Genomic DNA, 16920 nt, shown 5'->3' with positions numbered 1-16920 from the left:
AAAGTTTGTTAAAAAAAGACAAGAACCACTCTTCGGGTTTCAAAAATCTCAGAGAGCTATTCTTAGGTTTCAAAAATGTAAAAAGTTTAGTAAAACGATACAAATATCCTTTTTAAAGACTTATTTTTTAGAAAAATATAAAGGGATGTTTGTATTTTTTGACAAATTTCAAGAAAAATTCCTAAAACTCATAAAAACTTACAGAGTTGTCAAAAATTTCAAAATCTCATAAAAAGTTTTTGTCTTTTTGTTATATCTTAAGGAAGTCATTATTTTATTGTAAATTATAATTTTCTCTTAATTCACTAAAATTGTGACGCATTTTTTTTAATCATATTTATGAAAAACACATGCAAATTCAAGATTGGAAACTTCATTCAATATTTTTAAAATTAAAAAAAAAGGGAATGGAGACATGGGACATGATTGGAAGTCACAGAAATATTTAGAGAGAGAGCGAGAGAGAGTGGACAGTGGACAGCATGTGATGGCTAATCATCTACTTTGTGCATTGTAGGGCAGAAGGATCAAGGGTCAGCCTGGCATCCAGCCACCAGCCCCAAGGCCAGACCCCACCTCAACGGTTATCTCTCTCCCTCTCTCTCCTCCTTTTCTGACCGACCAGTACTCTTTCGTCTCTCTCATGCCTCCACAAATTTTCAATTGCAACCTACTTTCTTTTCTTTTTTTCCTTTTTTTTTTCTTTTACCGAAAAAGCAATCTATATTTTTCATTTGCAAGCAGAGCAGAGAGAGAAACAGAGCTTATCCATAAATGCTCTTCACGCCCCCCATCCATTAAAGCAATCGCCTCCACTAGCGAGAGAGAGAGAGAGAGAGAGAGAGAGAGAGAGAGAGCTCTAGAGAGATAAATTGCTGTAGAGTGTTCACTGTTCAGTACTCGGTAACTACTACTGCCCACTGAGAAGCTAGGAACAAGGAGAAGAAAGAAGAAGAAGAAGATGTCGAAGGAAGTAGTGAGCGAAGAAGGGCAGCGGAAGGACTACGTGGACCCTCCACCGGCCCCCCTCATCGACACCGCCGAGCTCAAGCTCTGGTCCTTCTACAGAGCCCTCATCGCCGAGTTCATCGCCACCCTCCTCTTCCTTTACGTCACTGTCGCCACAGTCATCGGCCACAAGAAGCAGATCGGCCCCTGCGACGGCGTCGGCCTCCTCGGCATCGCGTGGTCCTTCGGCGGCATGATCTTCATCCTCGTCTACTGCACCGCTGGCATCTCCGGTAACACCCAAATCAAGCTGATTTTGAAATCCCCTCAAAACCCATCTTCTGTTTTTGTTCAATTTATCGATGGGTTCTCAATTTTCACCATCCCCTTTTAATTTTTTGCACAGGGGGTCACATAAACCCGGCGGTGACGTTCGGGCTGTTCTTGGCTCGGAAGGTGTCCCTGATACGCGCGGTGGCGTACATGGTGGCGCAGTGCTTGGGAGCCATATGCGGAGTGGGGTTGGTGAAGGCTTTCATGAAGCACTTCTACAACTCCCTCGGCGGCGGCGCCAACTCTGTCGCTCACGGTTACAGCAAGGGCACAGCTCTCGGCGCCGAGATAATCGGCACCTTCGTCCTCGTCTACACCGTCTTCTCCGCCACCGATCCCAAGAGAAGCGCCCGCGACTCCCACGTCCCTGTAAGTACACTGTAGTACTACTAGCAGCACAGATCAAGATGTTGCGCACTCACAGACATATTTGGGTTTGGGGTTTTGATCCCGTGCAGGTGCTGGCTCCGCTGCCAATTGGGTTTGCAGTGTTCATGGTGCACTTGGCCACCATCCCCATCACCGGCACTGGCATCAACCCTGCGAGGAGCTTCGGTGCTGCTGTTATCTACAACAATGATAAAGTCTGGGACGACCATGTAAGCTCTTTTTCTCTTTTACAAATTTGGCTTTCTGCAGATTTAGTTTTGCAAGTGTACACATTCTCTTCCTACAAATTGATTATGTGGGTTTTAATGAATAGTCGTATCCTTAAGGTGGGTCTGTTTTTTTAAGCACAAGAGCTTTTCTTCTTGAAGATGTGTATGTTAGTCCTAAGCATCTATATGATGATGATGATGATGATCATGGCTGAGATTTTTTATTTTATTTTTTTGAATATGAACAGTGGATCTTCTGGGTTGGACCATTTGTGGGAGCACTGGCAGCAGCAGCATACCACCAGTACATCCTGAGGGCAGCAGCCATTAAAGCTTTGGGATCTTTCCGCAGCAACCCCACCAACTAAACAAGAACACCCACCCACGCTCACCCCTTACCCACCATTCCTCATCCCAAAGGAAAAAAGAAAAGAAAAATTCCATGAAGGCTAGCTGATCATTATCTCTCTTCCCTCGCCCATATCCATTTGTTTGTTTGTTTGTGTGTACGAGAGGATGATGCAGATCCTCCTTCTTTTTTTTTTTCCCTTTATAATTTTTTTTTCCTTAGTTTGGCTGTGTAATATTGCTGGAGTTAGGCCTAGTGGTGTTTGGTTGGTGGTCATGGTTTCTTCTTTTTTTCTTTTTGTGTGCAGTGCTGCAAATTCTCTGGTCTTTAGCATCATCAAGCCTCTCCTAGTATATTATTATGTACTGTTTATTCTTCTAATGCATTCTTTATCTATGAAAAAAATCCCGCTCACACATTATGGTTCATCTCAAAAAGAAAAAAAAAAAAAAGAGAAAAAATACCCAAGACGCATTTGTTTGAATGGTCACAAGAGAACAACAATCAGATCCCAGCTTGTCCTATGATGCATCATGGTATATAGAGAACGGTGCGAATTCCGATCCGAGACACCAACACGCAAATGAATCGACTCGAGTCAAGTTTTGTCTAACTCATCAAACTTCGCAATCAGAACCCAGCTTCTCCTATGATGCATCATGCTATATAGTGAATGGTAAGGATTCCACTAAGATGTAGGGCGCAAATGAGTCGTCGGGCTATCCCAGCATGGTAAGGATTCCACTAGAAGTAGGTTGCAAATGAGTCGTCGGGCTATCCCAGTATGATTAGGATTCCACTAGAAGTAGGGCTGCAAATGGGATTCCACTAGAAGTAGGCTGCGAATGAGTCGTTGGGCTATCCCAGCATGATTAGGATTCCACTAGAAGTAGGGCTGCAAATGAGTCATCGGGCTATACCAGCATGCATCATGGTATATAGTGAATGGGGGAGGATTCCAGCAAAATGAATGAGCTCACTAATAGTTTTATTTTTTAGGATCTCTTATTTTGAAGGATGCGAGTTCTATTATGCAAAAAAGGGCTGCCCTAGAGTTCTTTCCTTCCGGGAAGGTAGCATATTGACCTTGAACTAATTTTATCATTTAAGGTTACTAGAGTTTATGTAGCTTAATTCATTCTCATATAAACTAAATTCATAAATAATTTTGACTCAAGTCTATTGAATGAATCAAACCTCCTCAAGTTTAAACCTAGTCTACGAGAGAATGAGTTCTTGTTTAATTCATTTGGAGCCCTAACCAGATTTAGGGCGCACAGAGAGAGAGAGAGAGAGAGAGAGGTGGACTGGTCTGCCTGTGAGTCTCTGCATGTGGTGGGGATGGGCTGAGAGAAGCGAGGGCAGGCCAGGTCTGCTTTTGGAGAAAAAGCCAACCAGTGGGACTACCAAGCTGTAAGCCCTAAACCCACTAGAGAAGCATGTGATGTGAGTGAGGAGGGTGGGTGACATGCCATCCAGCTGTCGCCACGTGTCAAGCAAATAGTGGGGTAGCAAAGTCATGCTCACCACATGGTGTGGGGCCCCCTAGATGATGATGATGATGATCAAAACAATCTTTTTGTTATTGGTGGAAGTTGGAAGAACCAATTTTTGATGATGGGACCGAAGAGGCATTACCGAAATAAAGAAGTGGTTCTCGTGATGGATTAGGATGACCGACCCTTTTCTTTTTCTTAACCTATCATGCTTTACTAATTCTGTGCCACTTCTGGGTGCCCCACGCAGATTTCAAACGCAGCCTCAATCCTTCAGATGGAGGAAATAAAATAAACAGGAGGACCCATTAATATTACACTGGCCTGGCTACAATAGTTAGAGCTCATTCCGGTTTTAATATTAATTTATTTAAAAATATTTTTAAAAAGTTTGGGTCCTAAACAAATGACCCTGAATGGCTCGGCCTTTTTTAAATAAAAGATGCGGGATGATCTATTATATTTTTAATCTGGAAGAGCTCACCGCCCGTTGACACATGTTGTCAAAAAATGCTACTTGGAGTAACATTTTTTACTATAATATTTCATTTCTTTCTCCTTCCTCTCTCTCTCTCTCTCTCTCTGCAAATCACAGAGCAGGCCGAGAACGAGTTGGACATCACAGAGGGGAGGACGATCTGACGAGCTCTGAACTTGTAGGTGACCATTGAATGATGTGAGACGAAGTAGAATGTGAACATTGAGAAGGTATTATTATATAAAGAAGGCAGATGGGGTATGGTTTTCTACATTAAATATTGTTCTTGTTTTGCTATGATTTGGAATTTTGAGTACAAATTTGTGTTAGTTCGTAGTAGAAATTAGTATTTTATACGTTGAATTTGGTTGTATTGAACTAAATTTGGTAATTTGAAGCATCCTTCGGGAACCCCAATTTGAGGTTTTTTTCATGTCTGAATTTGTTCATATTAAATTTATTTGAATAAATGATGAATGCATGTGAAATTGTGTATTTGATAGCATGGAATTATATTATATGATTTACATTTTTTTTTATCTTTTATTTATGTTAGACAACATGTTTGATAGGGTGAGAAATTTGGAATGATTTTTGTGGTTGGGATCAATAGCTATAACTGAAATTCCAAAATGAGTCTAAAAGCATAATTAAGAAGTAGTTTTTAGAATTTGAACTTAGTATGAAATTAGTAATTCATCTGGACTTCTACAAACATGTATGGAATTTATAGCTTGTAAGGAATAATGCCTGTAATCTAAACATCTTACCTGAAGTAGTTGTATTCCTGTATTGATTAACTAACTAACTATATATTGTTTATTTGTATTTATAGCGTACATGCTTAATTTTTGGATAGTTGATAAATTATTGAATGATTTATTTATTTATAACTATTCATTACAACCTTTTTAATTTATACATCTTGTATATGCTTGGAGAATTGTGCATTTGTGGGTGATGAACATGATGGAGTAAAGTTTTAAAAAGCCAGAAGAAATACAATATGTAGAAAGCATGTGGGGAAAAAAAATATTTTTGATGCTTTTATAATTAATCACATCCTGCAAATTATGTCCTTTTTTAATCCTCAAGTTACTGTTGAGGTTAAGATATAATTGATATTGCATATAATTTGAACAGGAGAACACTTATCTTCCCTCATAGATCGTCGTTTCGGCTATTCTATCTCGTATAAAAAGGTGTGGTTGGGCAAACAGAAGGTCATTGCTCAAGTCTTTGGCGATTGGGAGATCTCATATTAAACCTTACCGAAGTGGATGAAAGCGATGTGCGCGTACAATCCTAGTATTATAGTAAAGTGGACGTGGACTACTATTCCAGGATATGAAAATTTTGCAATGTTAGTATTTGTATTTTGGTCATTTGCAACATCCATTGAGGGTTTTCATCATTGCCCACGTGTTATATGTATAAACGAGACACTCCGAACAAAGACTATGAAGGGGTCATGTTAGAGAGAGAAACTCTCCCTATAGAGACCTGGAGAAATATAGTAATTAAATAATAAAAGAAAAGAGAGAAAAGGAAAATTCCAAGGGGGACTCAGCAAGGACCCGTCGATGAGCGAAAAATGTTCGTCGATGAGCAGCCTTCCTGGGCACATCGACGTGGGCGTGTGTCTCGTCGACGAGATATCACCGAGAGGGTTGATTATAGGGGCTGAAACTCATCGACGAGGGTTATGCGCTCGTCGACGGACCTCCTTCTTGGACTCGTCGATGAGGTGTTGTGGCTTGTCGACGAGGCCACGTGGACAACTTTCTATATATAGGCCAAACTCGGGATTCAGCGAGAAAAACCATTTTCTCTTCAAACTTTCTCATTCTAGGATAGTTCATCTACCTTCTCTCTAGGTTTCCAGTTTCGTTCTTCGCCAGTTCGACAATCGGAAGCCACCACACTACTCCTGGGAAGATTTTTCACAAGTTTGCTAGAGTAGATTATTGGTTAGGTTAACTTGGACACCATCCCAAAATTTGGGTAAGCTAGTTATTTTAAGCTTTATAAGACATTTGGTATTTTTGGACCGAGGAAAATGTATTGGGTGAGATAATACTAAAGTTTTGTGGGGAAAATGTAATTTTAGGGTTTTGAGCTAGGAACACCACAAGAGTAGGTTTGGTTAATTTTGTGGGCTTCTCAGTAAGTCAGGTAAGGGGATAAATTTAGTCAACATTTTCATGAAATTATTTATTATTATACAACATTTATTTTCAAAAAATATGTATGTTATAGAACTATGTTTGGGAATACTATTATTGAATAGGGAAATGATTTTAACACATTTTGTAAGAGAATATGATTTCAGAACAAATTATGAGTTTAGAAGGTTACTCACATTTGTGTGGCATGAGTATAATTTCCATGAAAACTATGTTATATTAAAATATTATGATTTTTCCAAGATAAGCATGTTATAACAGTTTTTAGGAAAACCATAAAAACAGTATAGGAACTATGGTTTTAAGAATATTATGTTAAACAATGCAAGAATTTCATGTTAAAGTATGTTATGATAAGCCAGCGCAGATGCCATGATTTATATGATATGATATGCCAGCGTAGATGCCGTGATTTATATGTTATGATATGCCGACGCAGATGTCGTGATTCATGTCAACGTAGATGTCGTAAATATGCATATTATGTCAAGATTCAAGAAAATATGATCATGTCAGATATTTCTATGAAAAATGAAATAGTTATGTATCAGTATTATGAAATGTATTAAATGTTATCAGAACTCGGATGACTTAATTTAGTTTCACGAAGTATGGTACCATAGCTATATGTTCAAGATTATGTTTATGTTAGTGCTACCACACATCTCAGATAGAGTGTGGGAGATGGCAGTCGATGTGGCTTCATGATAGTACAGGTGTCCCACTGGCAGTCCGGATCGAGTGGGGCAAGCTCATCGTACTTACAGACTCATGTTTGACTTAGCGTGGTCGGCCAACCATTACTAGGTCTCGCCTACGGGCCGCACAACCCATTCATGTGGGGGTAAGACATGATACCAACTAGCTATCCATCCTGGGTGTTATTTCAGTATTGTACAGTTATATATAAGATGATGCACATGTACAAAAATTTAGTATGTTATATTATGTTATGTTATGTTATGTCAAATCATGTTTTCTTCAGAAATTATACAAGCAGTTTTACAAATTATACAATTAAGTACAGTTCATGTTTATGTCACGATAATACTCATGTTGTCATACACTGATATTAATTTAACTCCCTTACTGAGAGGTGTCTCGCCCTAGCATTACAAACATTTTAGGATATCCAAGTAGAAGGGCGGATAGAGCTCCGCAGTAGTAGAGGTTGACTGAGCTATCCTGATAGAAAGGTAAGTAGTTGAGTTAGGGTCAAATTGACTTTTTGGGAATTATGACCCTAGAGTACTTTTGGTCCTTTTGTGGATGTTTGTATAAGATTATGACAGATTCAGTAGAACTCTAGTATGGTTTCTTGTGTTTTGTATGACATATATGTAATTTATGTTTTCCACTGTTTAGGTATCAGAGATGTATGACAGGTTTATCCTCGGCACCCATGGGTCCGAGTTGATCATGACTATAGCAGTTTAGCAGAATATCAAGATTATTATGTATGTTGTTATATATGAGAAAAAAAATATATGGCAGGCAAGTCGTTACAGTTTAGTATCAGAGCTTAGGTTGTTAGGTTTTGTAGACCCTAGAGTGCAGCAAAAACAATACCAGAGTATAAGAAAAAGATTTGAGGTTTTGTTCTATAGTTGGAGGCAGGACTTCCGTGATGATTTATGTGACTTTCCTGGAGTGACGATTTCAGGAAAGCCATAGTAAACTATTGCCGGGTTGTGTTTCTAAAGTGTAGGATTGAATCTTGAATTAAGATAAGGATGTCAAGATAGAAGAGATATCATAAGTTTTAGTTAGATACGTAAATTATAAGGTTAGGGTCCCTAAGTCATGTTTATTGTCTTTTCAGGATGGACCCGGGTGGTGGCAATGCTTATGCGAGTGGTAGTGAGGGTGCAAGCCCCTCAGGTGCAAGCGGAGCTGATTCAGATGTGGTATTATGCAGTGTAGCTCAGCAAGTCGTGGCTGAGATTGTACGTAGTTCCAAGGAGCAGGGAGGTCCGTCTGCAGGCCACAGGTGTACGATAGAGAAATTCACTCAGATGAATCCTCTGGCATTTTCAGGAGGAGCTGATCCTACAGTCGCCGAAAATTGGATGTAGGAAATTAAGAAAGTTTTGACAATGCTGCAATGCACGGATGAGCAGAGGGTCCCATTTGCCACCTATAAACTGACAGGACAGGTTAAAAGATGGTGGACTGCGATAAAACTATTGGAGGAATAGAGGGTGGTGCCTATAGCTATGACTTGGTGCCGATTTAGAGAATTGTTCTTGGAAAGATACTTTTTGGCCACTATCAAGGACGCCAAAGTAGAGGAATTCCTGAATTTGAAATAGGGACAACAAATAGTCCAGCAGTACGCGGTGAGGTTCATAGAATTATCCCGCTTCGCCCCGTATATTGTTCCCGATGAAGCAAAGAAGGCGAGACAATTTAAAAGAGGTCTGAGGCGAGAAATTTATAAGTAGGTAGCAGTGTTGAAAGTGCAAAAATTTTCTGAGTTGGTAGATAGAGCAGCTATGGCTGAGGCTAGTGAGCGAATGGGTGCATAGGAGCAGGGGCAGAAGAAGAGGTCTACACTTTCAGGATTTCAACAGGAATCTAGTCGGGGCCAGTGGAGGAGAGGAAATTATGGCAGAGGACAGAGGTAGGAGATAGGGGGCCGTGAGGTTGAAGGGGTGCAGACCTACCCTTTATGGCAGACATGTGGGAAGAGACACTTGGGAGAATGTCGAGTAGAGAGAGATGTTTGCTATCGCTGCAGCAGACCGGGACATTTGGTGCGAGATTGCCCTACACTACTTAGTGCCGCTCCTGCTCCCAGACCTTACCGGGGAGATTATCAGGCGCCTCGTGGAGGGCAGCAGAGGAATGTAGCTTTGGTGAGGGTATGTGCTTTGATGCCAGGAGACGCGGAGGTCGTAGGCGATGTCGTGACAGGTACCTTTTGTAAGGACCCTGAAATTTTAATAATTAAATAATTGAGAAGAAAGATAAATTTAAAGGAGATTAAGCAGGGTTCGTCGACGAATTTGTTCTCTTCTTCAACGAACCACCTTCTTTACTTCTTCGGTGAAGCCACGTGTCTCATCGATGAGAAAATACCGAGAGAGGTTATAGCAGACCCTGAAATTTGTCAATGAAGGTTAGAAGTTTGTCGACGAAATTCCTTCCTAGACTTGTCAACGAAGCCGCCTGTATAAATATTCAAAATTCGAGTTTTCAGCAAGATTTTTCATGCAAAATCCTTCTTTCTCTCTCTAAATCCGTTCCTTTTTCTTTCTCTTTAAATTTTTGGCTTCGATTTTCGTTGGTTCGATGATTAAAAGCCACTACGATACTCTTGGGAAGATTCTCTTCAAGTCTGCTGGAGTAGTTCATTGGTTAGGCCAACTTGGGCACCATCCTAAAATATGGGTAAGTTGAGTATTTCATGTTTTATAAGGTATTTGGGGTTTCTTGACTGAGGAAAATGCTTTAGATAGAATAATATTAAAGTTTTATTAGGAAAAATGTAATTTCAAGGTGTTGAGTTAGGGAACACATGGGTGTAGGTTTGGTTAATTGTGGGTTTCTCAGTAAGCTTGGTAAGGGGATAAATTAGGTCAGCATTTTCATGGAATTATTTATTATTATACAACATTTATTTTTAGGAAAATATGTATGATATAGAACTATGTTTGGGAATATTGTTGTTGAATAGGGAAATGATTTTAATACATTTTGTATGGAAATATGATTTTAGAATAAATTATGAGTTTATGAGGCTATTTACTTTTGTGTGGCATGAGTATAATATTTCCATAAAAATTATGTTATATTGAAATATTATGATTTTTCCAAGATAAGCATGTTATAACAGTTTTCAAGAAAACCATAAAAGCAGCACAAGAACTATGGTTTGAAGAATACTATGTTAATAAGTGCAAAAATTTCATGTACAAGTACGTCAATATATGTCAGCGCCGGTGTTATGATTTTTACGTTATGATAAGGCGGCATAAAATGCTGTAATTATACATATTATGTCAAGATTCAAGAAAATATTACCATGTCATGTTTTACTATGAAATATGAAACTGCTATGTTCAATATCATGAAATGTATTATATGTTATCACAACCCGAATAGCTTAGTTTAGTTTCACGAAGCACGGTACCGTAGCTGTATGTTTACGTTTATGTTTATGTTAGTACTACCACACATCTTATGTAGAGTGTGGGAGATGACAGTCGATGTGGCTTTATGGGAGTGTCATAGTTCCCCTGATAGTCTGGCACAGGTGGAACAAGCCCATCGTACTTACACTGTAACTGATGTTTGGCTTAGCATGGTCGGCCAACCATTACTAGGTCCCGCCTTCGGGTCGCACAACCTTATCATGTGGGGGGTAAGACATGACAATAGTGAACTATCTATCTATCCTAGGTTATAATTCAAGTATGATATGGTAATATAAGATGACTTTTCAAGTACAAAAATTTAGTATGTTAAACTATGTTATGTTAACCATGTTTTATTTAGATATGCTACAACTGTTTATGCCATATATGAATTATGAACTATTGTAGAGACCCAGTGAATTATATTAATTTAATAATAAGGGAAAGGAGAGAGAAAGGTAAATTGAATTTGGACTTTGATAAAGATCTCATCGACCAATGTAGCACGTTCGTTGATGAGCACGCTTGAGGGGATCAGTCGACGGGGACACGCGTCTCGTCGATGAGAAGATACCGAGAGGCTATTTTAAGTTCTAAATTTCATCAACGTGGAATAAGCGTTTGTCGACGAACTCCCTTCATGGCCTTATCGACGAGGTGACGTATCTCGTCAACGAGCGCAGGTGTATAAATAGTCTAAACTCGGGTTTTGCAGCAAAAATCATGCGAACCACTTCTCTCTCTCACTCCTCTTGGGTTTTTCCTCCTTCTCTCTAAGATTTTGGGTCTATTCTTCGTTCGATCGACGATTCGAAGCCGCCACGCTACTCCTGGGGAAGTTTTCTTCAAGTATACTAGAGTAGATCGTTGGTGGGGCTAACTTGGACTCCATCCCAAGCTCAGGGCAAGGCTTTTTATTTAGTATTTGGCTTTTCTATAGTTGTAAAATAGGTAGTACTCGAAGAAATACTGAAGTTTTGTTCGGGGTAATGTTGTTTTCAGGGTGTTGAACGGGAAACCCTGCGAGTGTAGGACTAGTGGTTTTAGGGGCTTTCCAGTAGTCGGGTAAGGGGGTAAATTAAAGCAGTAATTTTTCATGAAAATTATTATTATTTAATAGCTGATCAATTTTCAGAAAGCATGTATTATGTATGAGCATATTTGTGAAAATGTATATTTGGAAAAATACTGTTGTTTTACAAGAATATATATTTTTAGTATGAAATGTGATTTTAGAACAGAATTCATGATTTTATTCAGTTTGTGTGGTATGAATATTATTTTACACATATTGTATTATGTTAAGTCAATTTTACAGAAAAAACAGGTTTAAGTTATTTTCAAGAATAACATGATAAAACGGGAAATTATGGTTTCAGAATATACGATAAAAAGTACTTATGCTCAGTTCAGTATTTATGATATGTTCGGCACAAGGCTGCAGTTATGCATGTTATTCGGCGCAAGGCTGCAGTTATGAATGTATACAACGCAAGGCCGTAATTATTTATGGTATTACAGAATTTTGAAAATACTATCGATCTATTTATGTTCAAACAGTATATTATCATGTACTATATGTTATCAGAACTCGGATGATAGTTTAGATTAGTTATTAGGAGCATGGTACTGTAACTATACAGTTAAGTTCAGTTCAGACTTGTGCTAACCACCCCCGCCAGTAGAGGGGAGAGATGGATAGTCGATGTGGTTTTCAATGTAGAGTTGTAGATGTCTACTTGGTAGTCCGGACCAGGGTGTGGCAGGCCCATCATACTTATAGACATTTTTGACTCAGCAGTGGTCGACCAGCCATTGTCGAGTCCCGTTTTCGGGTTGCACAACCCATCACGGTGGGTAATACATGACATCAGCTAGCTATTCATCCTAGGTAAATTTTAGAGTTACTAGTTATATCATATGATTTTATGAACAGTGAAATACAATATGATTCAATATAACTAAGAAATGTATATTTATTCAGTTATGATATTATCAGTGTTTTCAAACATGTACATGTACTATATATTTATTACAGCATACAAATATTCATGTTGCCACACAACTATATTTAGTTTATTTTCCTTACTAAGAGGTGTCTCACCCCAGCTTAAATCATTTTAGGAAACCCAGACAGACGGGAGGACCAAGCTCCACACCATTAGAGACAGTTTTCACTACCCCCCTAGAAGGGTGAGTTTTTGAGCTAGAATCAGTTGGTTTTTGGTGTTTTTAGGGTTGTATATATATATACATTCATATGGTGGAATGTAAGTAACTCTAGTATCTGTGGTTGGGTGAATGAAATTTATGATTACTGCTGCTTAGATTTCTGCTGTGTATGACAGGTGTGTCCCCATTACCCATGGGTTCGGGTTGACTTTATTATGTTAAATTTAATGGTATTAGGGTATTTAATATGGTTGATTATGTAGTAAGTTAAGCAGGTCATTACAGTTCGGTATCAGAGCCAACTTGCTAGGTTCTGTAGACTCTAGGATGCAGCAATAACAATACTAGAGTATAGAATAAATGAATTTGAGGTTTGGTTTGTAGTCTAGATGCAGGACTTCCGTGATGGTTTGTGTGTCTTTCCTAGGGTGACGATTTCATTAAAGTCATGGTAAACTATTGTCGAGTTAGGTATCTAGGTTGTAGGATTGAACTTTGAATTAAGATCAGGGATAATGAATCAGTTGTGATATGTTATGGTAATAGGTTCCTAAGCTAAGTTTATTATATTTTTCAAGATGGACCCTGGAGGTAGTAGAGCCCATGCTAGTGGTAATGAGGGTGCTGGTCCCTCGGGCGCTGCGGGTGGCGATTCAGACACAGTACGCAGCGTGGCTCAGCAAGTTATGGCTGAAATTGCTAGGAACTCCAGATAGCAGGGTGGTCTGTTTGCAGGCCACAGTAGTTTGATTGAGAAGTTTATTAAGATGAATCCTCTGGCTTTCTTGGGAGGAACCGATCCTGCAGTCGCTTAAAACTGAATGCAAGAGATTAAAAAAGTGTTTGCAGTGCTACAGTGTACTGAGGAGCAAAGGGTGATGTTTGCTACATATAAACTAACTGGAGAGGCCGAAAGATGGTGAATGACAATGAAACTTCTGGAGCAGCAGAGGACAGTGCCTATAAAGATGACATGGGAACGATTTAAGGAGATATTTTTTGACAGATATTTTCCAGCCTTGTCCAGAGAAGCCAAGATAGAGGAGTTCCTAAACCTGAAGTAAGGACATCAGACAGTGTAGCAGTACGTGGTGAGGATCATTGAGTTATCTCGCTTCGCCTCATACATTATTCTAGATGAGATGAAGAAGGTAAGACAGTTTGAAAGAGGCTTGAGGAGAGAATTATATAAGCAAGTGTCGATACTAAAATTGCAAGGATTTGTCGAGCTGGTAGACAAAGCAGTTATGGCAGAAGCCAAAGAGCGGTTGGAGGCTGAGGAACAGAGAAAGAGAAAGAGATCCACGCCTTCTAGTTCCCAGTAGGGGTCTAGTCGAGGTTCGTGGAAGAGAGGTGGCTACTACAAGGATCGGTGACAGGAGTCAAGGAATCGTGGGATTCAAGGTATGCAATCTTTTCGAGCTTGCCCGACTTGTGGGAAGAGACACTTGGGGGAGTGTCGTGCCAAGCGAGGTATCTACTATCGATGTGGGGAGCCAAGACAAATGATGAGAGACTGTTAGACTCAGATTGGAGCTACTCCCGCTCCAAGACCTGCTCGGGGAGGTTTCCAAGTGCCCCGTGGAGGCCAGTAAAGGAATATGGTCCAGCTAGAGTTTTGCTTTGATGCTGAGCGATGCTGAGACGGCTGGCGACGTGGTGACAGGTATGGTTAGTATGCTTTCATTTAAATCTATTGTATTATTAAATTATGTGGGGGCAGAAACACAGTTATTAGACATTGAACTCTTAGTAACTACACTGACTAGGTCAGTAGTAAGGTGTAGTAGGGTGCTCCAGGGCTGTCCAGGGGATATCCAATGGAAAATTTTGTCTGCTGATTTGATAGTGCTGGACATGCATAAGTTTGATGTAATATTTGACATGGATTGCCTAATAACTAACTTTGCCAATATAGACTGCCATTCAAGAGAAGTGATTTTCAAATCTTCAGGAAGACTAGAATTTAGATTTAAAAGGTCGCAAGTGCAATCCTCACCTCAGTTAGTTTCAGCTAATTAGGCGAGAAGACTACTCTTGAGTGGTTGTCAGGGATTCGTGGCCTTTGTGAAGGAAATGTCAGGGAATGATTGAAGTTATGGCGACCAGCTAAATATTCAACATTTTTTTTTCATTTGTCTGAAATTTTGAAAATAACATCCCAGGCCCAAAGAGCGCTGAGGAAACTCCGTCTATCATACATATCTAAGCAGCAGTACACAAAACTAGGGACTGCTATATACAATACAATATACCAAAAAACTATAGAACTCTGAAATATATTTACAATAAAAAATACCCAGTGACGTCACTATAATCTGAAAACTATCCCAAAATTCTGGTATCTCAAAAACCTACCCTTTTCTGTAATGGCAGTACAAGTCCACCTCCACCCGCGAGCCTAATCTGCTCACCTAGATGGATCTCCTGAAAAATGATAAGTCACTGGGATGAGACAACGCTTAGAGAGTGGAAATATGCTATTACTAGTGTGTGGCAGCTGAGTTTATCATTTAAATTACTGAATTAATACTATAATCTGAGAAAACTGGTAAACTGTACAGAATATATATCTATCATGTAATCTTTAAAATTTAACTGTGTATTTGAGTTTGCTATCTGAAGGTACTGCTAATATAATAATATAACTGCTGCTGTGTGATATATCCGTACATAGGAACTTCTGCTATACCCTGGGATCTGTATATCATGATATATCCCCTCATGATAGGGTTGTGCGGCCTATAGGCTGGACTTACTCTGGTCGGCCCTCCAGGTAAGTCAATCTCTATCATTCACCAATCTGTAGTGATCTATGAAGATCCTAGCCCACTGTAATCTCTCCGGGCTGTATCAAACCTCTGTCATCATCTAACCGGCTACCTCAACCTAGCATGCTGGAGAGACTGCAAATCTCTCCTAACACAATTAGACGGAATCCATATGCTATCTAAGTTATGTGGTTGCACGTTTCTGAAACTAGCAACGGTACTGTGCTCTGCTGTATATTCATCTGTCTGTAATTTCCACAGGGTTCTGTAACTGTGTAATACTGTATACATATATAAATATATAATAATCTTGCTGCTTTTAACATGATTTCAAAAACAACCAGAACACTATATTTCTGAGCTATATTATCTAATATATTTAACTGAAATATATATATTTTCTATCTGTATCATCTGTGCTTTCTGTCTGAACTATCTGTAGTATCTGTATATAATATTTGTATACTCTGTATATAATATATGTATGTTCTGTATATAATATATGTATGTTCTGTATATAATATATGTGTATTCTATATATTTGCTGTAGCATCTTAATGCTATCACTATATAATCTGTCTGAATAAACCGTCTGAGTGTTATAGTCTAGAAATCATGTTTTTCTCTAAAAATACTGTAAGTCTCATTCATTTCTAATATTCTGAAATATATGAGTATCTGTATATCTATAATACTGTAAAATCTATATATATGGTACTATAATAACTCATGCCACATATTTGAATAAACATAGTCTTATGCTCAATTTCTGTAATTCTGCTATAAAAATAATAATCATAATTCTCTGGAAAATAATCTGATATACATGCTTGTAAATACACTTTCATAATCTTCTATATATATATATATTAAAAGTTGCTAGCATAGCATATTTCCCTTACCTTAACATTGAAAAGCCCCTATAAAATTCTGGCTCTATACCCGCAGGGTTCCTAACTCAACATCCTGAAAACAAGATCCCCCAAAACAAAACATCAGTATTTTCTTACCTACAACATTTCTTACAACTATAAGGAAGGCATAATCTGAATAAAATGTCTTACCCTAGATTTGGAATTAATTTCAAATCAACTTTCCCCACGATCTGCTCCGCAGACTTGCAGAGAACTTCGCCAGGAGCGTCGTGGTGGTCTCAGATCTTCAATCCGACGAGAAATGGGACCAAGATCGAAGAGAGAAGGGAAGGGGGTCGTAGGAGAGAGAGAGGAGGGTTCTGCGCTGAATATTTTGGTTAAAAATATGAGTTTCAGCTATTTATAGGACTAGATTCATCGACGAGACACGTCACCTCGTCGACGAACCCTACACCCTCTTCGATGAGTTTCAGTCTGCTTTAAACCCTATCTCGGTATCTTCTTGTCGACAAGATGGATCTTCGTTGACGAGATCCTGAAGATCCCTCGTCGATGAAACCCCTGTGTTCGTCGA

The 16920-nt window shown here is 39.1% G+C and overlaps 1 protein-coding gene across 4 annotated transcripts; it reads left to right on the top strand.

The window, feature by feature from the left end:
- Positions 1-405: 405 nt before the first annotated feature.
- Positions 406-4636, top strand: LOC131156635 (probable aquaporin PIP2-8). 4 transcript variants are annotated; one of them, XR_009137045.1, is made up of 5 exons: positions 537-1241; positions 1355-1650; positions 1740-1880; positions 2129-2905; positions 4321-4636. XR_009137045.1 is itself a non-coding variant. In XM_058110476.1 (4 exons), exons 1-4 carry the CDS (start codon positions 962-964, stop codon positions 2246-2248), a joined length of 837 nt encoding a protein of 278 aa, XP_057966459.1. In that variant the 5' UTR covers positions 406-961; the 3' UTR covers positions 2249-4636. The 4 variants fall into 4 exon arrangements, 2 of the variants coding, with proteins under 2 accessions (XP_057966459.1, XP_057966458.1); XR_009137044.1 differs by having other exon boundaries at positions 2129-3302; positions 4326-4636; XM_058110476.1 differs by having other exon boundaries at positions 406-1241; positions 2129-4636.
- Positions 4637-16920: the final 12284 nt, after the last annotated feature.

This window comes from Malania oleifera, chromosome 5 (genome assembly GCF_029873635.1).
Source record: "Malania oleifera isolate guangnan ecotype guangnan chromosome 5, ASM2987363v1, whole genome shotgun sequence".
Lineage (NCBI taxonomy): Eukaryota > Viridiplantae > Streptophyta > Magnoliopsida > Santalales > Ximeniaceae > Malania > Malania oleifera.
The sequence above is the reverse complement of the archived record's forward strand: the minus strand, read 5'-3'. Positions and strand labels throughout refer to the sequence as shown.

Bases quoted from the DNA above. Each gene is read 5' to 3' on its own strand.
- LOC131156635 (XM_058110475.1), top strand. From the start codon at position 962: ATGTCGAAGGAAGTAGTGAGCGAAGAAGGGCAGCGGAAGGACTACGTG. The intron at 1,242-1,354 runs GTAACACCCAAA...TTTTTTGCACAG, and splicing joins CTGCACCGCTGGCATCTCCG to GGGGTCACATAAACCCGGCG. The intron at 1,651-1,739 runs GTAAGTACACTG...GATCCCGTGCAG, and splicing joins CCCGCGACTCCCACGTCCCT to GTGCTGGCTCCGCTGCCAAT.